The sequence below is a fragment of the Apodemus sylvaticus genome, chromosome 2 (genome assembly GCF_947179515.1).
Source record: "Apodemus sylvaticus chromosome 2, mApoSyl1.1, whole genome shotgun sequence".
Lineage (NCBI taxonomy): Eukaryota > Metazoa > Chordata > Mammalia > Rodentia > Muridae > Apodemus > Apodemus sylvaticus.
In genome coordinates, this window is record NC_067473.1 from 63,946,503 (window position 1) to 63,973,513 (window position 27,011).

At 39.0% G+C, this 27,011-nt stretch overlaps 1 protein-coding gene and 1 pseudogene across 3 annotated transcripts in view; one reads left to right on the forward strand and one right to left on the reverse strand.

The window, feature by feature from the left end:
* Nucleotides 1–27,011, reverse strand: part of Braf (B-Raf proto-oncogene, serine/threonine kinase) — a 125,087-nt gene that overhangs the window by 12,528 nt on the left and 85,548 nt on the right. For all 3 annotated transcript variants that reach the window (XM_052173513.1, XM_052173511.1, XM_052173512.1), the window contains 4 exons: nt 26,835–27,011; nt 14,753–14,799; nt 13,874–13,992; nt 10,011–10,142 (listed from right to left, as the gene is read on the reverse strand). In XM_052173513.1, coding sequence (XP_052029473.1) covers nt 10,011–10,142; nt 13,874–13,992; nt 14,753–14,799; nt 26,835–27,011 — 475 coding nt within the window. The remainder of the gene's footprint in view (nt 1–10,010; nt 10,143–13,873; nt 13,993–14,752; nt 14,800–26,834) is intronic.
* LOC127678511 (ubiquitin-conjugating enzyme E2 R2-like) lies at nt 23,058–23,942 on the forward strand (annotated as a pseudogene).

Here is a 27,011-nt window from a genome sequence, read left to right on the forward strand (position 1 = left end):
ACGCTGATAAGCTAAAATGAAAACCAGTGCTAATATCTGGCCTCCTAATCCATCGCAGACATCTGTGGCCCCAGGCCCACGGCAAACCCTCCTAGTGAATTAACCCCAGTGCTGTACCACTCCCTCTCTAGTGACGCCCACTGACAGTGTGCAGAGACATGCGGATGAGTCGGTACGTCTTGCTTTCTTCACAAAACGTTACTGAGTAGCATTTGTCGGGCACCATGGCTGGTAGTCCTTTATGCATGGGCAGCAGGGAACAAAACAGTTAAGCATGTCTGTCCTAGAAAGCCACTTGAGCCATTTTAGCTACACCACCAGAAGCAGGGCACCCTCCAGAAGAAAGGAGGGAAGTCTCCTGTCCTGTGAGGTAAATGGCTTATCTTCATCAGAGTTTTCTCTAAAGTTTTCTTTAAAATTTTTGGCTCTTTTGAGGGTGGGCAGAGCTAGGTTAAAAATATTGTGTCTGAGGGAAGAGGGGGCCCAAGTGAGAGGATTTTGAGAGGGGCAGATTAGAGGCTAGAATGAAAAAGGTGGAACTCCATTGTAGACAGGGCTGATGGATTTTAGAAATGATCATATCTGAAAGGTATTTCCTGTTTGATGCCAGAATTTCATTTATTAACTGGTCTTGAAGCTTTACTTCAATGTTGTCTCTGTGATACAAGTTAAAGAAGACCGCAGCAAGAGGAGATAAGGAAGAACTAAGAGCATGGAAAGCACTTAGGAGGTCTTCACTGAGAGGAAGAGGAATGGACTGTGTGTCCATTCACACAGGAAAGCAGCTCAGAAAGCTTATATTCCTAGAAAAGGAATGAAAAATATACAAAAATAAAAAGCCTGGAAGGCTGAAAACCTGGGACTTTTGGACTACATATATTATCTATTTTGGTATAGAAACAATTCTCCGAGGTATAGGAAGGAATTGATCCCATATTTCAGATTAGGTTTAGTGCTCAAAAACTAAAAACCAAGGGACTTTCCCAAAATAATATAGCTAAGAAAGTGACAACAATGACTGGGAGAAGACCATGCAGACAGGAACCCTTCGCCGGCAGCGACTTCCTGGGCCCTCTCCGGCGATCTGGAATCTGGATAAAGCAAGGCCTAACTCAACTCTACCCTTGCTCATCGTAAGTCCTCTTTCTAGATTTCCACATCTTTAAACATGAGCATGTTGTTCTCCCCACCAACAGCCATAATGATTATCTACTGCTTTCCCTTTACATTTTTGAATATGTCTCATCACATCCTCTAATGAGACATGTAGTCCTTGGAAAACAGGGCTGTGGCTATCACATATGTACTTTTTCTTTCTTTTTAAATCTAGAGGCTGAAGAAATGGCTCATTAGGTAAGAACACTGCTCTTATAGAGGGCCTAACTCAGACCCAGTACCCACATCCTGTTGTTCACAAACACCCGTGACTCTGGCTCCAAGGCATGTAATGCTGACTCCTACCCTCTGTGGGAATGTGCATGCATGTGTACACAGTAATAAAATAAATATTAAAACTAATTTGCCAGAGAACCACTTAGGTGTATGTGTCAAGAATTTTCCCTATTGCACCTCTATCTTATAAAAGGCCTTTACATTTTACCAATATGGACTCTACCTAGTACATATCATTTCAGGTTGCAAAAATTATGGGACATCAAGAAGACATTTCCAAAAATGAGTATCTAAGTAGGCTCTAATCAACTATAACAAACTCCTTTCAAAGTTTCTTGATTTCCAGTTCTTCAGTTAATTCTTTCAACAGTTAACTGAATTTTTAGCTGACCATTAAAATACTTTTTAATGACAAATTATAATTTTTAGTATACCATAGAAATGAGTTCAATTAACTGAGAGAAATGGTAGGTTATAAAGGAATATCCTTGCCCAGAGAGAGGGCTGGCCTTTTCCTTTGGCTCCTGGGAGGCCCTCACTCAGGATGTTCTATGTGGTATCTTGGATCACCCCTGGGCTATCAGCAATCTGTTATATAGAGCAGTTTAGGGTTATGTAGCATCAACCCGACTTCTTGAGGAGCTGGAGACTAAGGTCAGTCATAAATAGCCAACTAATTTTTTCCCCCTTAGACACTGTCACTGTCTCCAGACACCAGAAGAGGGCATTGAATCCCATTACAGATGGTTGTGAGCCACCATGTGGTTGATGTTAATTGAACTCAGGACCTTTGGAAGAGCAGTTAGTGCTTTTAACTACTGGGTCATCTATCTCTTCAGCCCTGTATGAGACTAATTCTTTTTTTTTTTAATTAATTTTTTCTTTATTGATATATTTTTTATTTACATTTCAAATGATTTCCCCTTTTCTGGGTCCCCACTCCCCTCAAGTCCCATAAGCCCTCTTCCCTCCCCCTGTTCCCCCATCTACCCTTTCCCACTTCCCTGTTCTGGTATTCCCCTTATACTGTTGCACTGAGTCTTTCCAGAACCAGGGTGAGACTAATTCTTAATCAAAAGGTTCAGAGACCTTTCCTGGTTGGCAATTCTACGTGCTATTGTTGCGTATTTCTGCTGGGAGAGTTTAGCACTTTGTATAACTAACTCTATTAAGAGAAAACAAGTGGAAGCTCCACATGGGAGACTTCCTTAGACTCTGCTCCACATGTCTCTTTCTTTGGGTGATTCATCTATCTTCTTTCTGTTGTACCAAACCAGAACTGTGACTATAACAGCCTCCGGTAGATTTTAGTTGAGTCCCTTTTTGTCTTAGGGACCATTAAACTCAGCATATGGGTGTAACAAAACACCCATTTTCTCCATCTACTTATTGAGCAAATCTTTTCAACATATACTTTGAAAAGAAAACAAGGAAAAGATTAATACTAAGCCCTAACTCATTCGAGCAAAAATAAATAAGTTATATTCATCCACATATATAGAAATTGAAGGGAAAATGAAAAATACCATGGTGTTCATTAAGATATATACTTTTGGAGCTAGGGAGATAGCTCAGTTGGTGGAGGTAGAGACAGGTGGATCCTGAGACTCACTGACCAGCCGGGTTAGCCTAATTAGCTAGGTCTAGGCCAAAAGGAGATCTTGTCTCAACCCAGAAAGTGAACAGCATCTAAGGAATGATATCCAGGACTGCCTCTGGCCTCCAAGCTGCCCCCACTTTGTTAAATAGGTGAGGTATGCTTGTAATCCAAGTACTGGAGAACAGAGACAAGAGGGTCAGAAGTGGAAGGCCAGGCTAGACTACACAGCCAGATTCTTTCTCTAAAACAAAAACAAATAAAAAGCCAAAACTACATATTTTTAATAAAAATTTTTACCTTTTATGTAAAAAATTTATCAGTTATATATTAAAAACTATAACAATTGCAGAAACCAGCATATAAAAATAACCCATTGGAGTTTTCTTTCTCTTTCTTTCTTTCTTTCTTTCTTTCTTTCTTTCTTTCTTTCTTTCTTTCTTTCTTTCTTTCTTTCTTTCTTTCTTTCTTTCAAGAATTATTTATTTTATGTATATGAGCACACTGTAGCTGTCTTCAGACACACCAGAAGAGGGCATCAGATCCCATTAGATGGTTGTAAGCCACATGTGGTTTCATGTGGTTGCTGAGAACAGAATTCAGGAACCCTGGAAGAGCAGTCAATGCTCTTAACCACTGAGCCACCTCTCTGGGCTCAAATCTTAACCAAGTTATACTGAAATTGACATTTTTGCAATTGCTTAACATGTAAGAAAACATTTTAGATGCCAACTTAAAAATGTGCACAGAGGCATACATTTTTCAAAATTCTTTCAAAAGTGATGCGAGGGGAGAAAAGTGAAGATAATTCACAGTTTTATATGCCTCACAAAATTTAGCTGGTGCAAAGCATAAAGCAGGTGTTGGTTTGCTCCTTGGTGGGAAGCTGAATAATTTAAAAACAGCAAGAAAGAAAAAGGGAAATTCCTGAATACAATGTGTAGATGGAGTCACAGGGCACAACGATGACAAAATCAATCAATACCTTAGTTTGACATTTTGAGACTATTTCAGGGCATCCTCAGATCTCCTAGCATCTCCTGCTCTTTGGTCCTGCCTTAGAACTACCAGAGGACATGCATGCTACCATTTTCAGTATCATCCCCTAGACTGCCTCTGCTCTACTTCCGAATCCTTTGATATTCCACAGTGCTTTGCTTATGGTAGATATCAATAACATTTTTTTGTTAAAATAATTTGTGCAAAATAAATGAGTGTGTTGGAGCACACAGGTAATCCCAGCACTCTGGACACCCCCAGAGGCAGGGGGGCTAGAAGTTCAAGGCTAATCTAGGCTTATGTTATATGAGATGCTATTTTTTTTTTAAAGCTTGCTGGTAAAACATTGATATTTGTTATATTCTGTTTCTTGAGATTTTATTCACAGAACCAGGCATCATGCCATTAGAGACCCTAAGAAGCCTGAAAAGTCTCACAGAAAGGCCCATGTAGAGAAAAAACCTGAGAGACCTATCCCTTGGCCCCAAGTAAGCCTCTAGTACCAACCTAGTAGATATATGAGCGAGTTACTTGATAAGCAAACATTTTTAGTACTTAGTCAAGTTATTATAAGTCAAGATATACATTCCTCTGAGATCAGCCCAGATTACAGATCTTTATTTTTTTTTAATTAAAAAAATTTAATCTTTATTTTTGTTTTCTCCGTATAGGGTTTTCACCTATATGTGTGTTTTACCTTCAGAGTCCAGAAAAGGGTCTCTGGGAGTGGTGTTACAGATGGTTGGTGAGCTGTTATATGAGTACTGGGAATTGAACCAGGTTCAGCTGGAAGAACAGCCAGTGCTCTTAACCACTGTGCCATCTCTCCAGCATCTCTTATTTATTTCTTTGCCTTTACACAGGGTCTTAGTGTGTAGCCTTGGCTAATCTAAGACTCATTACATAGACCAGCCTGCCCTCAAAAACAAAGAGATCCATCTGTTTCTACTTCCCCAGTGCTAGGACTAAAGAAAGACCTTGTTTCATTTTATTTTTTAAAAATTATGTCTGTGTATATGTATGTCATATGAGGCAAGGGCTTCAAATGCCGTGGAACTGAAGTTACAAGCAATTGCGAATGACCTAGTATGGGTGCTAGGAACTGAATTCAGGTCTTCTGGAAGAGCATCAAATATTCTCTCCAGCCCTGTAAATTGTTTTAAGCCATTATATTCTTGGTGATTTGTTTCAGATCAGTAGTATAACGTGTAAGAATGTCTATTTCAAGGGAAAAAAAAGCCATGAGGTTATACACAGTTTGTACATCTGGTTTAAATGCGTACAGTATTAATCTTAACTTTGTAGAGCAGTTGTAGTAAACGGGCACTTAATGGTCTTGCAGAGGACCTGGGTTTGGTTCCCAGTACCTGTGGTGGCTCACAACCATCCATGAGTCTAGTCCCAGGGTATCTGATGGTATCTTCTGATCTTCTTGGATACCAGTCATGTACATGGTGCACATACATATATGCAATCAAATTAACTCATATATAAAATAAAATAAAATAAAAAAATAAAAAAAAAAAACTTCTGTTTGGTGGGAGCAGGGTCTCCCTTTATATCCCTGGCTGTCCTCGAATTCCCTCTGTAGACCAGGCTTGAATGTACAGAGATCCTTCTGCCTCTGCCTCTTGTGGGCTGGGATTAAAGACATGTACCACCTGGCTTAAAAAAATCTTTTGAAACAATGAAATAATTTTTCTCAGATTTTCAGCACTAAGGAAAACAAATGATAAACACACACACAAACACACACACAGAGAGACACAGACAGACACAGACACACACATCAAAAACCCCAATCTCATACTCTTCTACAAAGTAACACAGAAGTGGTTCTCTCTTGGAAAGTCAAGAGACCTGTTTTAATATATACTCTGATTTCTATTTACTTTTGAGTCTCTGTCTTTACGTGTGGGGTATGCACATATGCATCCTGGTACATGTTCACATGGAATCCAGAGACTGATGTTGAGTCCCCCTTACTTGAGCTTCATCTTAGTATTTTGAGCTAAGGTCTCTCATTGAACCTGGAACTCAAGCTTTTGACAGCCTAGTTGGCCAACGAACTCCAGGGACCCTCTGTCTCTGTCCCTCTGGCTAGGATTCCAGCCATCTGTCACTATGCAGAGATTTCTGTGAGTGCTGGGGAGCTGACCCCATGTCTTCATGCTTTCCTGACTGAGCCATCTACCTAGCCCCCGTGACTTTCAGAACTAGAAGTTCTCTAGTCCAATCTCTGACTTTCATAATTGATTAAAAAAACAAACCTTGGAGTAAGATGGCCAGTTGATACAGGTATTGAGTCCAAGGCATTCCACTGTATCAATATTACCCAACCAGAGCCTTGCTTTGAGTTTACATGCAAAACATACACCTCAAACTATGGAAGTATGAGAATACAGACAGATGGTATCTACACCACACAGTAGAAAAGCAGTTGTCCTAACTTTCCATGTAAAAGAAGAAAATTCCTGGATTCTAAAACAGAAGTCTAATCTGAGAGTGCAGTTCCACTGAAGGAACAGTTTGAAGAATGTAGGGTACACAGGGCAATCAAGTAGAATGAGCGGAAGAATTTTTGTGTCCCTCCTCCTCCTTTTCCTCTTTTTCCTCTTCCTTCTTCACTAAACATGTAACCTGGCTTTGGACTAGAAAATTCTAAGAACTTCAATATACTATCGGGAAAACTTAAATGATGAAGGCCTCATCCTTCTGCTGGTCCCTCACTTCTCTCAGGGAGAACAAGCCCTTCTGTTACTTTCATCTATTATATATACTCAGGAAAGACGAATTACCTCAAATGCCAATAAGTAGTTCAGCACTCTGGAATGCTTCAGATTTCTCACCCTAGACAAAAGCTAATTCATAGTGAACCTTAATACAAGGCCTTAAACCTTAGACTGGCAAGATATCTCAGTGGGCAAAGGTACCCACCACCAAACCTGATGATCTGAATTTGATCCTAGGGACTCACATGGAAGGAGAACTGACTCCTGAGAAGTATTCTCTGGCCAGGCTGTGGTGGCACACACCTTTAATCCCAGCACTTGGGAGGCAGAGGCAGGTGGATTTATGAGTTCAAGTCCAGTCTGGTCTACAGAGTGAGTTCCAGGACAGACAGGGAAACCCTGTCTCAAAAACAAACAAACAAACAAACAAACAAACAAACAAACAAAAGTATCCTCTGATCTTCACATGTCACCTAACCACAACAAAGACACAAAGAAACAAATATGAAAACAAAACAATTTTCTACCTACCTACCTACTCATACTCTGTCTGTCTGAATCAAGATTCTTGTGGGGTGAAGGTCATACAGAGATTCAGTATCTTGTCTGCTGAGGTAAATAGCTTCCTTCTCACATGCTCTTGAAGTCATAAAGGTTTCTTTACTATGGGCTCAGAATTAATGAAGTGATGAACAGCAGACTGAAATCACTGAACCTGTAAGCCCTTACCATTACATAAAGTAGAGGGTAACTTAGAGCACACTTCTTTTATCCTATATCACAGTTGAAGTTTAAAAGTCAGATTATCAACAAAGAGAGATTAGTTATTGACAAAAACTGACATACTGGGTCAGAGATGTAGCTCAGTGAATAAAGTTCTTGGCACATAAACCTGGCAACTTGAGTTTAATATCCATATAAAGGTGGATGAGAAAACGAAGGCCACAAAGTTGTCCTCTGATCTCCACATATGCATACATGTTATACAAATACACAATTACAAAACAAAATTCAAAAATCCCTTCAGTGAAGGAACATAGTGATATATAAAGCCTATCTTTTATTTGCTTGGTTTTACAATTTGGAATGTTGATTTTTATCTCCACTGTACTGGCTAGTTTTGTATGTCAACTTGACACAAGTTAGAGTCATTAAAGAGAAAGGAATCTCAGTTGAGAAAATGCCTCCATGAGATCCAGCTATAAGACATTTTCTCAATTAGTGATCAGTATGGGAGGGTCCAGCCCACTGTGGGTGGTGCCATCCCTGGGCTGGTGGTCCTAGGTTCTATAAGAAAGCAGGCTGAGCAAGTTATGGAAAGCAATCCAGGAAGCAGCATCCTTCCATGGCTTCTGCATCAGGTCCTTCCTCTAGGTTCCTGCCTTGTTTGAATTCCTGTCCTGGCTTCCTTTGGTGATGAACACCAATGTGGAAGTTAAGCTGAATAAACCCTTCCCTCCCCAACTTGCTTTGTAGTCATGACGTTTTGTTGCAATAATAAAAACCCTAAATTAGACATTTGCTATGCATCAGAACTATTGCAGAAGCATAAAAAAGTGTAGGTACTTGGACTCTACCCCACAGAATCAAGTCCTCTCTGGAATCTCCATTTAAAATTTATTTTATTTTTTATTTTAAATTAAATGTGTGAATGTGCATCTGTGTGGAGATATGAATATGTGTGTGCAGTTGTCTATGAAGGCCAGAGAGGGTGTCAGACCCCCGTGAGTGGGTTGGGAGCCACCCATGGTGGGCTCTGAGAACTGAACTCAGGTCTCTTCAAGAATAGTACACTCAAATGCTGAGCCATGCCTTCAGTCCCTAGCATCTCCATTTCAAAGCAGTCTTTTATGTGATTATGATGCAAACCACAGCATATAGCATAAATACTCTTTAACCACTGTTTACATGGTAACTATCTTTTAATGACATTTAATTGCTACTACTCCCCTCTTATACACCCACACACTTTTTAAAAAATGTTGAGGCATCATTTTAATTTTAGTAAAGGCAATTCATTTACTTTTTGGCATTGGTAAACTGGAATTGATGGCACAAACTACAAATTACCAATATTTTAGACATGAAGACAAGAAGATTAAGATTTAAAGTCCAGCATAGATTACAGAATACTATTCTGTTGAAGGTGAAGAGAGAGTGGGAGAAGGGAAGGAAATAAAGAAAAGTCTGAGGGAATTTAGTGTGAAAACAGAGGTGAACAAAGGTTTGTGTTATAGGTATCATCTGGAAGGAAAACCAGAGAGTAAGAACCTAAGAAAGGGAGAAGTAAAAATGTACCCTTCTGGTAGAATTTTCATTATAGACAAGCCACAACATATGTAACAGCCATTTCATACTTTCTTACCTAGTCTTGTGTGTGTGTGTATATAAAGGTGAGTGTCCGCGTATGCACGTGCGTGTGTGCGTGCGTGCGTGTGTGCGTGCGTGTGTGTGTGTGTGTGTGTATAAAGGTGAGTGTCCTGGCCTGGACAAATATGGAAGCCAGAAGCGGGGATAAGGGTGTCTTCTTCAATCACTCCTCTACCTCACTGTTATTTATAATCTGTCATTTATATTTCCACCAGGCTGGACCTTCCGGGTTCTCCGTGACTCTCCCCACAGCACTGAGGTTACAGACATGGCCACAGCTAGCTTTTTATGTGTATTCAGGATCTTAACCCAGGTCCTCATGCTTATACAGCAAACACTTCCAATGAACCATCTTCTAGCCCCTCATGCTGTTTTTTTTTTTATTGTTGTTGTTTTAAACATCTTAATAGTTCTGGAAGAATGTGATATAAATATGTTCATAGCTGAGCCCTTGCTCTGACAGTACAACCCGTGATACAATCAAAGGACAACTATACCTGTGATCACAGCAAAGTTAATTTTTTCTGTTTTTAAAAAGGCAGGGTTGGCCTGGAACTCTGCACCAGCCTGACCTCAAACTCAGAGAGATCTGTATGCCTCTGCCATCTGAGTGCTGGTATTAAAGACATACACACCATAGCAGGTTCCAGAGTTCATTCGTTTAATTCTGCTTCAGCCAAGAAATAGACTGTACTCCATTGTTATGCTTCTGATTTCTAGTCACAAAATTGGGGATGTCATTTCATTATAATATTTATGACCAACATTTCAAGCAAAAGCAAAAGAACACACTTTCTAAAGCTGATCAGAGAGATCTGGAGCTCTATCATTCATATTTACCTCCATCTCTATACTTCCTTCCTATAAAGAACCAGAGCCTTAAGGGAAATACTAAAATAACTCCTAGAGATGATATTTACCTGATCCCTGTTGTTGATGTTTGAATAAGGTAGCAGGCCAGTCATCAGTTCATACAGAACAATCCCAAATGCATACACATCTGACTGAAAGCTATATGGGTTTTTATCTTGCATTCTGATTACTTCTGGTGCCTGTTAAAATATAAGAAAAAAAATTCTAGTTTAACTTTAGCTGAATAAAGACTGAAATACAAACTATAATTCACAGAGTAACACCTTATTTAAAGAAATCATCTACTAATGGTCAAAGAAATAAATCCAAGTAAGATAAGGGAGAAACCCCATTTTATAAATTCTGAAAGAGCTGGTTTGAGCCAATATTTCATGATGCATTACTAAGGTTTTATAATTTTATCAGTAATCCTCTTTCTGAACAAGCATCATCATTGTCATGTGGCCATTTCTCAAGACTATCCTATTAGAATGAGTCTCTACTTCCTAGTCTTGATTGGCAAAGAAATACTAGACTTGCACTTATAAAAAGCTTAGGAGCAGGTACAAGGATATAAAAGATTTTCCTCAATTCAGGGAATGTTAGAAAACAGTGGTAGAATTTAGAGGCTGATAAATTCGAATATCCTTTCAAGTTACACCACAAATGTTTAGTATAAAAAAAGCTTTATTAACAAAAGTAAGATAGAAGAGGTTGACTCATTAAATTTTTAGTTGCTGCTTCTAGGGCAAACAAAGATCAAATCGTATCTACCAGATTTTCACTTAATTGAGTCACTCTGCTGTACAATTCGGCTTCTTATTTATATAAAATACAATGCATGACTGAAGAACTAGGGTTTCTTTCTTCGCTTTCATTTCTTACCCTGTGTTGTCAGAAAGGAACTGAAGAAGTGGCAAGGGAATTAGTGAAACTTGGCAAATTAAGCAGGAAGACCACGTTCTTGTTCTTGGCAACGAAGTATTTCTTCTGAGGAATAACAGGACTCAACTATAGCTGCAAGTCAGAATTGCCTGTGGATCCTACTCAGTGCAGACTATACTCAGTCTGATTCAGAACATCCGAATCTACAAGTGGGACCCATATAGTGCTCTGCAGAGTTCTACACATGATTCTGCTGTCTACCCAAAGTTAAGAAACATTGATGGAAGATCTGTGGGAACTCTGAAGAGATGAAAGGACACAAGTGGAGGAGGTGAATGTCTTCTCCACTTGGTTTTGTTACAAATTTTGTGGACAGGTGTTATTTTAGTCATATGGTATAAAACAAACCACACACAACAGTGATGAACAAGTAATTTTTTTGGAGGGGATAGAATTTAGATCAGTTGAAGAACTGTCTTTTAAAATTGAGTTTGCTTTTACTGCTGATAGATGGCTAGACAAACAGTTGCATGCCAAATGAAATGTGTGACAGATCTTCAATTTGTTAATTTATTAAAATTTCACATAAATGTATTTCTCTTCTAAGATATAAAGAAAAGTAGAAAAGACTACTGTAAATAATTCAGAGGGCCATATAAACTGGTTTATGACCTTATTATTTTTTCAAGTTATGAATATTCCACATCCTCAAAAACTTTAAAGGGTCTCACTATGTAGCGCTGGCTGTCTTAGAACTCACAGAAGTCCTCCTGCCTCTGCCTTTGGAATTAAAGGCATGTGCTACCCCAACCAGCCTATTTATACTAATTTTTATGAGTAATGGGTGTTTTGCCTGCATATATGTCTGTGCACTAGGGAGGCCAGAAGAAGGACTTCATATCCCTTGGAACTGTAGTTTACAGCCACTTGGGAGTTGTCATTAGGTGCTGGGAATTAAACGCAACTATTTTGAAACATCAGCCAGAGCTCTTAACAATAGCGCAATCTCTACAGCTCCCCATATTTTTTCTGAAGGCAGTTATCAACCTGAAAGATTTGCTTCAGGTTGTTTCAATGAAGTGCATTATTGGCTAGCTATTCTTGTTCTCATAAAAACCTCAGCATGATTGAACAAAAGATTAATTCATTGATCCAGGATATCTACAAAAAAGTGATCAGAAGGAAATAATACTCTACTAACTATATAAACTAAGAACAAACCTAGAGACTGGACCTACACCAACTTTTGCACTATTGTTAAATATACTGGTAAAGCATGTGAACGATCTGTCTTAAATTTTTGCCTTTATAATTTCAGAACCAAAAAGGCCATTTCCCTGGACACATTACGATCTTTGTTAGAATTATGTGCCTAAAAGGTTCCTGAAAGCCAGCTTACAACCAAATAGTCTCTTCTAATTAATTAAAACAGTTAAATGTATAATCAAAGGATTTTAAAAAGAAACTTAGATAACTGTAATGTAGAATTTAAGAAAGAGTCTTGTCATCCTCTGGTCTGATCTAACATTTCAGATGAAGAGACTCAAGGAAGGCTAGGAAACTTTGCAGTTATGGCCAGCGGCCAGCTCTCCCGCCCACCTTGGAAGGGCAGCTTCTTCCTCCCAAGCCACTTGCACCGGCTTTATCCCTGACCCCAGCGATCACACTCAATCTATCCCTACTATTTGGAGAATCTGCTTCTTGGGGCTGCTACATATTTTTCTGGGTATTTAGACAAATATGGGCTTGAAAGCCCTTCTAACATTTCTGTTTCTAGTAGGGTAACCCAACTACTCAAAAATGTTTAAAATACCTATATTTAGCTCAGAACTGATATTGCAAAATTCGATGGACTCAGGCTTGTTTTTACTCAAATATAATTGAAGATCATACAGTGTTGGTCCATATGGACTACCTCTGTGAATATTTAAGATATTAAAACTCAACTATTAAATTATTTACTAATTCATTTAAATATTAAACAGATGTTAGCAAGAATACCTACTCTTAATACAAACAAAGTTCAGTGACAACAGAGCTACAACTCTCTGCTCTCTATCTAAACAGCAACAGGCTTGGAATTTGTGTTTGTTTTTCCATTCAACCAGCTGCAGTGTGTCATTCTGATGGAAGGACAGGAAGAAAACTGGTTTCACAAAGGAAAGATCTATGGACCCTCTGAACAGTCACATAGAAGCACTATGGGTTCACAGCAGGATTCCTAGACATAACTCTTCAACAGCCTCTTTTAGACTCTCTTCTACAAAGCAGAAAGGAGAGACCTGTGCAGAGAGCACAGGGTGACTAAAAAATATCTTCTTTTTCTTTTGTCTTTCCTCTTCCAATTGGCCCATAATTATGAAGTTCTTTCTAGTGTGAAGAAGGTCTATTTCCTTCTAGTGTGAGAGCCTTTCTGTTACGAATAACATTTTCTCTCTCCCTCCCCCACATCCCCTCTCTCACAATAGGTCTCTAAGTTGCAAACTTTAAAAAAAAAAAAGAGCAGGATACACAGACCATTTGAACATAAATTTTTGTTTTTTGGTTTTGTTTTGTTTTTAGACAGGGTACCACCTAACTCTGGCTGGTCCTGATCACAGAGAGACACCTGCCTCTGAGTGTTGGGACTAAAGGTATGCACTACCAATTCCAGCAAACAAAGTATTTTTAAACAATTGTTAATAACACTTAAACAATTTATAATATATTTTGTTTAAATATTTTGAAACTGGTTTTGCAATAATTTTTTTTTAAAGAGAAGAAAAAACACCATTTGCACAAAAAATAAGAGACAAGGTCTCATTTTGTAGCTTTGGCTGTTCTGGAACTAGACAGGCTAGCTTCAAACTAACAGACATCTACCTGCTTCTGCTTTCTAAGTGCTGGGATTAAAGGCATGTGCCATAATGCCTGGCTTACAGTGCTATTCCTGTGAATGGTGGGAGCTCTAAAAGTACTGTGGTTAAGTCTGTCAGTGACTTTCTAGTAAGCAGTCACTAGTTTGAGATTGAAGAATTCGGCCAACTGAGAAATCCTCAATTCTTACCATCCACAAAATAGATCCAGACAACTGTTCAAACTGATGTGACCCACTCCACCGAGATTTCACTGTGGCTAGACCAAAGTCACCTATTTTTACCGTGAGGTCTTCATGAAGAAATATATCTGAGGTGCAGTAAGTAAAGGAAAAAAAACAGATCTCATTTTCTTATTAGAGAAAGCATTTTGAAGATTTCAGGTAAGAGGAACTACTTTCTATAACTCTATAGTAATATTTTCTAATTACAATAGTGATTCATATGTCCTCTGAAAGTCAACAAATATGTTTTTAAAAAGATTTTGTTCTATTTAGCTTATATGACCTACTTTTAAGATGTCCCAGGCCTGAAATATGTAAGCATAAGGTTAAGATACATTCCTAAGCCTATGGGAGTTCTGGGAACTTTCTAATTTGATTTGGCCCAGATATACTTTAACTCTGCTGGGAAAGCTACACAGACTCTTTATTAGAATACAATGATATCAGAAAGGAGCTATGTGGACTGAGAGACAAAAAGAAAAAAAATTTTTTTTCTTCATGTCACTGTTAAATAATTTTGAACCTTCGGTTTCAAATCTTATCTACTACTGAGCCAGATCAGAAAACTAAAGCAGCTGCCACAAAATATCCACTTTATAGGGCACATAAAATATAAGCAAGCAAGACAAAAAGCCCTACTATGATAAAGACTTTCGACAGGCTTTCCTACAGGGCCTGCAGTCATGCAGAAACCCGATCAGGCTGTACCCTGCTCGATTACACGCTCATGCACATTGATTCATTTTCTTTATAGCACAGGAAACTAGTTTTACATAACACGAAGGCAAATGTAGAGGGAAAAGTCAGGGTAGTTCAGACTTCGCAGACCAACTTCAGGAAGGATACTATTACTCTTGAGGTCTCTGTGGATGATTGACTTGGCGTGTAAGTAACTGAAAAACAAAACATCATTTTAACCTAAGACTGAGTAGGACTCCAGCCTCAGAATCTATAGACATCCTCATTGGTGGACAGACATAGTTAGAATAATGAAACAATTGAAACTGATATATTGTGATAACCTCTTTACATAACAATTGACGGTAATTTTAGGATTATAGAAACATCACTATTATATACAGTCCAAATCCTGTTGTATAGGACTCTGCTTTATCTTTTACTAGCTACAAATACAAACCTTTCACTCAGTCAAGTCTGTTTATTCATGTTCTTGGAAACACCTTGATAGTTAATCCTACCTCTTTCAATGGTCCCCTCCTGTCGCTGTCCCTAAACAGCTTCCATTCTATTTCTCACCTATTCAAACTCTAAAATGAACGAACATTCTTCTTTTTTCACAAGGAACCCAATGCAAAGTATTCATTCCCTGCCCAGTTACGGGGTAACCCATGCCACAGTCCGATCCCTGTTGGCGTTGTTTCTCATGTGCCCACGCTTGCTTTCCATTTAGAATGCAGACTCCCTTAGGCTACAAAAGTTTGGTAAAGACAATTCATAAGAATTTATCTAGGCATGATATATTCTTAGAACTTAGTACTAGTGAGGAAGAAATTTTCTCATAACGACATATTACTATTACTATTAATATGATGATGCTGATGTCTTTTTTGAGATATTGTCTCACTAGGTAGCTCTGGATGTCCTGGAACTCACTGCATAGACAAGTCTGGCTTTGAACTCACAGAGGTCTGCCTGCCCCTGTCTCCTGAGTGCTGGGACTAGAGGGGTGTACCAGCATATCTGCCAACATTATATTATTGTCAACACTAAGTCACCTGTCTGTAGTTATCCTAAATTATCCTTAAAAACTACTTTAGCTTTAGACTTTATTTCTATTTATTTCCAATACTGGAACAGTGCTTAGCAGGTGTGACGTATTCAATACATTGCTGCCAAATCAACCACGATAGGTGCAAGCTATCTGTCTTATACTGGAGAAAAGAAAACAGATATAAAGGACTTCGGAAATCTAATAGTGACCACATTGAATTCTGACTTAAAATCAGGATATAAAATCAAAGTCATGTCATGAGCACTATTAAAACTAGAGATTTATAAGTAGTTCAGACTGTCCACACCTTCCTATCTTTATAGGATGTCCTCATTCTTCCAGGCAGACATCAAGATCTGCAACTTTATTTTTTTAACAAAAAATTTCATTTTAAATTACGGTATCCAAAGTTAAGCCATTTCTTCCATTATTCTCCCCGCTATTTCCTTCACAGCACTGATTACGATCTAAAGATCTTGCCATGACTCTGAGCACAGTGCATCCATCCCTCATTAACAGCCAAGGAAAATCAGAGGTCACTTAAGGTCTCATCTGCTTTAAACCTTGTGAAGATTTATTTTCTTTCTTATCTGTGTGTATGGATGTGTTTCTGTCTACCAGCCACACATGTGCAGGTGCCTGTGGAGGCCAAAGAGGGTGCTGGAGGAAACAGAGCCCCTGGAATTACAATTATAGGTAGTTAGGAGCTGCCCAATGTGGGTTTCGGGAACTGAATCTGGGTCCTCAGGGGGAGCAGCAAAGCAGAAATCTGACTGGAAGAAACAGCAAAAACAAAGTAGGTAAAATTTAACTGAGAAGTGGAAGAGAGAAAATTTAGTCAGGAACTTGGTAGATATTGATCAAGATACATCTAACTGCTAACTAGTGACATACTGGTTAGTAAAAGCTACGACAACAGCTGCTTCAAGTTGATTGTGCATGGTAAAAGGAGATAGTAGCCATCTACCCATAGTTCTCCTTTCACTGCTACATGGCCATGGAGTACAGACACCTGCCAAAAATGAATACATGTGCTAAAAATCTAAAACAGCGTTTCTTCATTTTTACAATTAAAATATACCTTTTGACTTGGGTGATTACTGAACATGTTTTCTTTCAGTATGGATTAGTTTTATCTTTGTGAGAATTTAAAGAGATACTTACTTTTCTCAGCCCATGGATTATGAGATCCACATGATGGCTGCATGCCTATATTAATATCCAGTAAGTGGTTGGAATATGGGCTGTCTTGGGTCTTAGTAGTTATGTATAAGCCTTTGTTGATTCCTGTTATTTCTTTTGGATATTTAGACAGAATTAGATCTGCTAACATTAGAATAAATTATTCCCCAAATCTTACCAGTAAGGTAAGAGTTTTGCTGATCGTTATCCTTGCTGAGACTTGTTTATTGCAGGTTGGGAGATGGGCATTCTTTTTTTTTTGTTTTGTTTTGTTTTTGTTTTTGTTTTTTGAGACAGGGTTTCTCTGTATAGCCCTGGCTGTCTTGGAACTCACTCTGTAGACCAGGCTGCAGAATTCCGAACTCAGAATTCCGCCTGCCTCTGCCTCCCAAGTGATGAGATTAAAGGCATGTGCTACCACTGCCTGGCTTGTTTTTTGTGTATAGGTGTTTTGCCTGCATGTGTGTCTGCTTATTACACATATGTTTGGTGTGTGAGGATGCCAGAAAAGGGTTTCAGATACACTGGACTAGAGTCGAGATGGTTATGGGTGTTTGGAATTAGACTTGGGTCCTCTGGAAGAGCATCTGGTGCTCTTAAATGTTGAATCATCTCCCCACTCTCTTCTCTAAGACTGTACCTTGTCCTTTTTTTTTTTTGTGCATCCATCTTTGCCTGTGATCCTGCGGTCTGAACCCAAGTCTCACACAGGCTAGGTAGTACATATCCCCAGACATATTTTTATTTTCTTAACAGTGTCTTTGGAGGAAAACTAATGTTGAATTTTGATGTACTTCAAGTCATTTCATTTCTTTCTTTCAAGGGTTCTAAGAAATCAATGCCTATACTACAAGGATTTTTTTCCTTTGCTATTTAAATAATAGTTTTTTGTTTTTAATCCACTTCAAATGTTTGATTTGTGCCACCTAACAATTAATGGCTTAGTTTTTCTATATGACTATCAAGCTGTTATAGCAACTTTTGTTGAAGACCTGTCTTCATGAATTACATTAGCACCTTGCTTAAAGAAAATCAAATGAAGAAAATATGTAAATTAGAGCTATATCTAAGCTGTATCTTTTCTTCCACAATGATTTATATGTGTATAGTTATACAAATACCACACTCTCCTGATTACTATGGTCTTATAGTAAAATTTGAAATCTCCAACTAAATTCTAACTTTGTTATTTTTTCCTACAAAATTGTCTCTTTATTTTCTTCTTCCTCCTTTTTTTGTTTTCTCAACTGTGACCTCAGACACAAGTCATCTGAAGACATAAACACCTAAATGTAAAAGCAAAAATGATACATTTTTATAAGGAAATGGAGAGCTACCATTACTTTTGTACATGTGAGATACTTGGATGTTTTCAGAATATTTGTATATAATCTGGTGTATTTCTGGCTGAGGCAGGTGAAGGGGAAATATTTCCATCAGTGCAGAGAGGAAAACTAAAGAGCGTCAGTGAACCCAGCAAAGAGCTGTGGGAAGAGGAATGGTCTGAGCACAAAGACGAGGGTTGCTTTAACTCCATTTGTGTTAGTCACCATAGGAACACTTCACAATCTAACTTTCGACTAACTGTAACATGGACATGATGTGTATTTTGATGTACTCTAAAGATTACTTTATATGTTTAATGAAAATCACTATGTGCTAATCAAAAACTGTTCTGGTTTTAGTCTTGAAGATAAAGCAAGATACTAAGCACTGTAGTGAAGAAGACAGAAAACAAAAAAGATAAATCAGCAAGACAGACTGCCTACTGTTAACTGTGCCAGGTGTGTGTGCGAGCTTGGGTAGCCGTCAGGCAAGGATGAGCTGCATGGCTATAATTTTAGGCTAAAGAGGGCCTTTTCATAGGGCATTTTGAGTAAAGACTTTGAGGAGGTAGATAGTGTATCCTGATAAGAGGTGAGACTATACCGAGGGCAATAAGAAAGGGCAGAGCTCTGTGGCAGATGTATGACTCCCATATACACAGAATAGCAAGCGACATAGAGTCAGTGGAGGGAAGCACAGATGATCTGAGCGGTAGCAACGATGGGGAAGGGGAATGGAGAGTAGGTATGGTGATCAAGGGAAGATGCCGTTAGACAGTCAAGTGGACATGTTGAACAGACAGCTTGATAGGAGCCATAAGTACAAATAAAACGAAGGAGCTGGAGGTTGGCACCAAACTGATTCTTTTTTTTTTTTTTTTTGGATTTGTTTTTTTCAAGACAGGGTTTCCCTGTATAGCCCTGGCTGTCCTGGAACTCTGTAGACTAGGCTGGCCTCGAACTCAGAGATCTGCCTGCCTCTGCCTCCCAGAGTGCTGGGATTACAGGCCTGCACCACCACTGCCTGGCTCACCGAACTGATTCTAAAGTGATTTTTCCCACACCATGAAACTGACTGAAGTCCCAGAGGGCTGACAACCAGCTGAGGAAAAAATACTAATAAGACAATCAGAAGAATATACTTTGATGTATATTCCTTCAACTTTTACACGCTTGTGAATTATTTGTAGGTCATGTTAAAATGTAGATTAAATTCAGAAGATCTAAGGTAGTGTCTAAAATTCAATATTTCTAAGGGTTCCCAGCTAGATTCAGACCAAAGTTTGACTAACAAGAGATGAAGAAGATGATTATGCAGAGGACAGAGCATTGTCCGTGAGGAGATGGACTATCTATCTAGACTCTATGCTTCTAACAGATCAATGAACTGAGGACTGAGAATTTAACCACTAGATCTAGCAGCATGGAAGTCTAAGGAATTTACTCTTTTTCTTTTTAAAAGGCAGGGTCTCATTCTGTGGCCCAAGCTGGTGCCCACCACCACTTCCTGCTCAACATATTTTCTTAATAAACTGGTGAGTAAGATCATTAGATGATATTCTTAGAGAAGAGGTGTGTGTGGGGTCTCAGGACAGGTACAGCAGTGTCTAGGAGAGAGGACAAGTGAATGAAGTGTGGACTACAAGAAAGAGATGCAGCAAGGGCTGGGCTTGGTGAAAGTGTTGCATTACTTGAAGAAGTAACATAGTCCGAGGCTCAAAGGACCACACTGGGGCATGTTATATGACCTTTGAATATACAGTGACTTACTGATTATTGAGAATAAGTGAGGAAGCACATATAAATTATAAAGAAAAATAATACATAGTGCATAGATATAGCAATATATGTAATTGCTAATACATAAATACCATAATGAAACACCACAAAACTATATGACATTTAAAAAAAATAAGGAGCCACTGAGTAAATAGTATGCAGCAGAGCTGTGACCAGAATGTAATATCGACTAACAAGTAATGGTGTGCAAAGAGGAGAAAGGAAGGCAAATCCAGAACCGAGCTACAAAATAATAACAAAACCATTATGTACAGTATTAACATTCACAATTATGAAGGACAAAACCCACACTAAGCCATCAAATACAGTTATCTGGATGGTAAGTTACTGGTATGTATTTGCATTTACATTTTTTTCAAATGATTTTCTATTGCTTTGGAGTAAGTTTACTTTGAAATTAAGACAAACCATCCCCCAAGATAGTGTACAAATCATTCATATTCCTTTCCTAACACATACTGTTAAGAGTTTTACATGTTAGCTTCTGCAGTTTTTAAAGCTTATACTAATTCTCTATTTTCCTTGCTGGAAACAACCACTAGTAAACCTGGTGATTCCTTTTTTCATATTCATATATATGGCATTTTTATAAATATAAATATGGGTCAGGGGTGTTATATTGCATGCCTTTAAGCACAGCACTAATGGGGCAGAGACAGGCTTAATTAATATGAAACCAAATAGCATGCTGTTGACGGTATGTGCTACTGCAACCAGCAAAACAGAATTTGCATAATAGTCTTTTGTGAAAGACAACTCAAATGAATTCTAACGAACCGTATGATTCCTTGTGAATTTGAGACCAACACTTAAAGGTTACAATAACTGAAAAGGAGACAATTTCCAATATGCTACAAGTATAAACATTTAAATGATATTTTGATATTCCATGGTAGTAACTTTTAGGTAGAACACTGCTTTGGCTGGCCTGCAACATGCTGTGTAAACTAGATGACATTCTTACCTGTCTCCCATGCATTGGGGTCATTGGCATGTACCACCACGCCTAAGAACAATTTTTTTTTTTTTTGGTTTTTTTGATTTGGTTTTTTCGAGACAGGGTTTCTCTGTGTAGCCCTGGCTTTCCTGGAACTCATTCTGTAGACCAGGCTGTCCTCGAACTCAGAAATCTGCCTGCCTCTGCTTCCCAGAGTGCTGGGATTACAGGCATGCGCCACCACTGCCCAACTACGAACAAATTTTTTAGAAACCATTTTGTTTATTGAAAAAGTCTTTTGTTTGTTTTTGAGACAGCATTTCTCTGTGTAGCACTGCCTGTCCTAGGACTCTCTCTGTAGAGCATGCTGACCTCAAATCCAGGAATCCACCTGTCTCTGCCTCCCGAGTGCTGGGATCCAAGTGTGTGCAGGCACACAGCGCACGTGCGCCCTTTTTATCATCACTAAGGAGGCTGATCCATTTGTTCTTGGTGACAGTGGCAATCTCTGCTTTCACTGGATCTGTTCCTTCCAGTGCTCCTCACCTTGGGGGTGTTCTGACCTTTCACTTCTATCAGACTTCTCTAATGTTGATGATTCAGAGGCCATGTGTCTTACTCAGACCAAGTGGGCACTAGTAAATTGTCCAGCTTACTATTTGTGAACTATACAGTGACACAGACAGGAATCCCCACACTCTCTTCCCCCGGGTCTGGTAAGATTCTCTAGTGAAGACTCCTAAGACTGTCTTGTAGGAAAAGTCAGATTTGGCCGCCAGCCTCTGAAAACTGGAAGGTGATTGGGTTAGGATGTACCTCAGTGGTACAATATTTGTTCTAGGGATCAGCCCTAGCTCTAATCCCTAACACTGCCTCCTCCCACCCCAAAAAGCTGGGAGATAGGCAGCACAGCTGAACATTATCTGGCAAGTACAGTTGCCTAATCTCACTATTTTGGTAAAATGTCAAAATTCTAGACAGCAGAATTCCCCAGCCAGAGATACTCATTTCCCACTCTCCAGAGAACTTCCAGTCTTTCTGCCAGTTGCTCAGAGGAACTTGCTAGGAGAGAGATTAACTGAATAGCTTCCCCCATTATAGGAACTACCAATTTCTGAAGCTAATCTTTGGAAAAACTCTTGAAAGTTATGTCCTAAACATGATGGTTTTCATTTTTCCATTGGCAACTAATAATTTAGTTTTTTGGTTTTCACTAAAGTCTACCATCAGTTATCCACCTGCTTTCCAACTTTCAAAATGTTGCTACTGTCTTCTTTCTATCATCCTGATTAGTTTAGTCTTTATAAAAATATTTCTTTATTATAGTTTTAACGGGGTTGAAAGACAGGGGCGAAAAATTTATCACTTTAATCCCAAACCTAGTCATTTCAATACAGACTTTTCAACTGTCAAAGATTTTAGAAACTAGAATATATTGGTACAGAGCAGATGCAAATTATCATCTCAAGTGTAAGGATCAAACAACAAAAACAAACAAACAAACAAACAAACAAACCAACCAACCAACCAAAAAGGGGGAAAGACATTGCGCTTTCCTTCATTGGTTTTAAGCTGGAAATAAAAAGTAAACTATCTTAGAGGGCATATAGTTTAATAGTCCTTTCTCAGCTACGAAAAATCTATCTAGGACACATCTGACAGAGTGATGCCCATACACGCACTGGCAGGTAGGCAGGGTTTTAGAGTTGGCTATAAAAGTACACTGGTAATCTCAAACTATAAAGTGATGGGAAAATATCACCTATTTCTTGATAACTCGGGAGTTACTCATTTTCCTAGGTTCTTCCCTATGGTCACACCTTGTTTTAACTAATCCCGTTAATCCACTACCTTTTCTTCATTAAATCATTATAAATATTAATTTTTATTGTCTATTCATATCAAAAGCTCTTTTTTGTCATTCCCTTTCTCTTTTAAAAATTTTTTTAAAAATATTTCTGAATTTTGATACAAGCAGAATCTGAATTTCTTTCTGGACAGTAAACAATACACAGTTTTGTATAATCATGCATGTATGTCTTGTCTGTCTGTCTGCTTGCCTTCCTTGCTTTTCTTCATTTTACTGATAAATATTGAATATCCACCATAGCCCAGGGCCTTGTCTAGGCAAAAGCCATAATTCAATGAATGAAACAAAGTTCCTACTGTATCAGGTCTGTATCCCCAGTCTGTATCAGGTGGGGGCGACAGAGAATTTTAGAAGCCTATTAGAATTAGTATATAGAAAGGGATGAAGTGCTGGTTTGCCCTGGCTGGTGAGAGAGGTCTGGGGCCACAGCCCAGCATGGCCACCGTTGCAATGGCCCAGCAGCAGATGACCAGCTTCCACAAAGTCCTGATGTTTGAGCTGAAATCCCTGAAGGAGGAACCAGCACAGGGCTTCCGGATCACCCTAGTCCAACCTCTAAAACTGGGAGGTGGCCATCTCTGGACCCCCTAACACCCTTTACAAAGGCGGATACTTCAAGGCACATAATACATTTCCTATTAACTACCCATATTCACCACCTATCTTGACACCCCAACATTTATGAGAATGGAGATATATGCATTTCAATTCTTCATCCTCCTGTAGATGGCACACAGAATGGAGAACTGCCCTCTGAAAGGTGTAATCCTACTCGGAATGTTAGGACTATCCAGTTAAGTGTAATCTCAGTGGTTAATGAGCCCAACACCCTTTCTCCAGCCAATATGGATGCTTCAATCATGTTCAGGAAATGGAGGGACAGCAAAGGAAAAGACAAGGACTATGTGATATCATTAGGAAACAGGTCTCAGCCACTAAAGCTGAAGCAGAGAAGGATGAGTGAAGGTCCCCACAACCCCGGCACAATGATGCATCGAAACTAAAGTGCCTTCCAATGACAACAGCTCAGATTTGCTTTATGATGACAATGCTGATGATGAAGATGAAGAGGAAGAAGATGCCGACTGTTACGATGATGATTCTGGAAATGAGGAGTCGTGACAAGTTCCTTCAGTGGGATGTCTCAGGCCAAAGGGAGGGAGCAAGTGGGGATCTACAGTGGCCACTCAGCAAACACTCACGGGGCGGGGATGGGGTGGGGGTGGGGGTGAAGTAAGCTCCCAGCTGAGTCCCCTTGCTCCTCAGTCTGCTCCTTCTTATGGACCTTACTGGAGAGAACGTCCTCTCCATAGAGTGTCTGAAGTCTTGCATTCTTTCCCTTCCATCACTGTACTGATTCTTTTTAAAAACACCCCTCAAACTCTCACTTCACCTCATCTCTGCAGAATATTCACAACTAAACACCTCTGTCTGATTTTATATTCTTGAAGAATTAAACTGTTCAAGACATTGTGTTCAAAGCTGAGAGCCCACCGGGAGTCCACAAGTGCTGCATATATTGGGTAGCAAAAGTAAATGGGAAAAAAATAAAAACCTTTAAAAAAAAAAGCTCACAAAACAAACATAAACAAACAAACAAAGAAAAAACCAATTTGCCAAGGTTTAGCTGCTCCTCTACATAGTGCGTGCATTTGTTTAGCCCCATGGTGCAGAGTTTAGTTTCTTTCCCTTCCTAAGGCTGAAAGGAAGTGGGCATCAGGGACTTACTTTTGCTAAGTCTGATGAAATGTGCCTCTGACACCACCCCCATATGGAGGCTGCAGCTACTCTGAGGCGATACCAGATTGTGTTTTTTGGAATTGATTGGGATATAAAGCCTGAAATAAATATTCATACTTTACATTAAAAAAGAAAAAAAAAGAAAAGAGAAAGGGATAAGTGAGCTGGGGACATGATAGTTATATACAGTGATCAGAGAGACAATCTTAAATAAAAGTCTTTGTGGTGCGAGTATTCCCAAGAACAGAGGGCAGATATAGAGCTGCTGAGGGGAGAGCGCTCAGCCCACTGCACAAGTGCTAGAGACCAGTGGGGAAAAGACAAGAAGCTTTGCTTCTGTTTGTTGACAGTTGCTGCCAGAGATTTTTTGTCTGAAGACTTTAATACTCTTAGATTTGAGTACATTAAAATTCTAGCTTTGTTGAGAAGCTGAGATTGTTTTGTTAGTAGATAAGTTAAGGATGTTACTATTTAGTTATTTAAGATATTTGATATGTGTGTGTGTGTGTGTGTGTGTGTGTAGTGGTGGTTTGAATAATAATGTCCCCATTGGCTCATAGACTTGAATGCTACTAGGGACTGGCACTATTTAAAAGGATTAGAAGAATTAGGAAGTGTATCACCTGGGGTGAACTTTGAGGTTTCACAAGCCCATGCCAGGCCCAGGCAGTTTTTCTGCCTACAGACCAGGGTGTAGTAATCAACTCTTTCTCCAGTGCTAAGCCTGCTGCCAGGTGCCCTGCCACAGTGCTAATAGACTGAGCCTCTAGAGCTGTAGGCAAGCCCCAGTTAAATGATTTCTTTGATAAGAGTTGTTGGTTATGGTGTCTCTTCATAGCAGTTAACGGTGACTAAAGTGAGAAAGCATTTTGGTTGAATAAAGGCTTGTAAGTTATCGCCTAGTTTTGAATGAAGGAAGGTAATAAGTTTATTTATTTCCTGTAACTGATCTTATGGCAGAGTTTTTAGGGCAATTGTTCCCATTTGATAATGCAAAGGTAGCATAAGAGGCTTTATGACCAAAAAAGGGGGTTTAAGACAACTTTGCTAAACGAGTGACCTAAAGTGTTATTTACACTAAAAGCCTATTTCCTTACCAGTAAAAGGGAAATCAAAATATCTACTTTATAACATTTTAAAGTTTAAATAACATACCAATCCATCCATACAGAACAATTAAGACATTCTTTTACACTATTCATAGAACTTTCAAATTTATATTTTATTATTTTTCAGCTAAGCTCTTTTTTAAAAAAAGACTTATTTTATGTATATGAGTACATTGTAGCTGTCTTCAGACACCCCAGGAGAGGGCGTCAGATCCCATTACAGATGGTTGTGAGCCCCCATGTGGTTGCTGGGATTTACTCAGGACCTCTGGAAGAGCAGTCGGGGCTCTTAGCCGCTGAGCCATCTCTCCAACCCGCTAGGCACTTTTTTGTTTGCTTATCTTTTTTTTTTTTTTTTTAAGCAGTCTATTTAGTTCTAAAACTCATAGAAAGCCTCTGCCTCTGCCCCTTGAATACTGGGATTAAAGGCATGCATCACCAAGCCTGGCTTCGGCTAAGTACTTTAAAATGTGCTTCTTCCTCTTTGCTTGTGCTGGGGACTGACCATGGGTTTGTGGATGGTGTTTCAGTGATCTACTACTTAGTGACATCTGCAGCCCTTTTAACTGGTCAATTACACTTAAAGGATTTTATGCAAATTTTTTAAGCCAGTTCTTTCTTTGTTGTTTTTTGAGACAGCATCTCTTCATGTAGTCCTGGCTGTGTTGGAACTCACAGAGATCCACCTGCTTCTGCCTCCTGAGTCTGGGATTAAAGGTGTGCAGCACTGTACCTAGCCCTGGCTCATTTTCACCCAGCCCTGGTTCACTTTAACCAGTATAAATCATAGAAAAACATATCTTTTGAGTTACAAAGTAAAATTCAATAGATATACCTGATAAAATTTGAAGTTCTCAACAAGTTCTCTCAAGGATTAAAATATAGATATTCATTTAAAATAATAGTCACATATTTCCTATTAACTTAATGGCTTTTTTTCAGTGGTAGTGGGTTTTCTATTTGAGGGTTCCTGCTTTTCTGTACTTCCACTGTTCAAATAAATCACTGAGTGCTAATCATCACTTGGAGTTATAAACTCATCAAATAGCTTACTTCTTGTAACTTTAAAGGCTGAACTAGAGAAATCATTTTAATATACGAGTGTTATCTAGTAGCTAGTACCTTTGCACAGAACCATACTAAGCAGCCCGTGAGAGGTTACCATTAAGACCTGTAAAGTGTGCTTAGTGGGTTTCAAAGGCACATGTGAAGGTTTAACAGCATTCCACTTACTCCATGCCCTGAGCAGTCTGCCGTGCAATGTCTATAAGTTTGATCATCTCAAATTTGGTCTCAATGATGTGGAGATGGTGATACAGGCTGGAGCCCTCACACCACTGTGTAACAATCGCCAGCTGTGGCTTTGTAGAATAGCCCATGAAAAGGAGGATGTTCACATGGCGAGTTTTC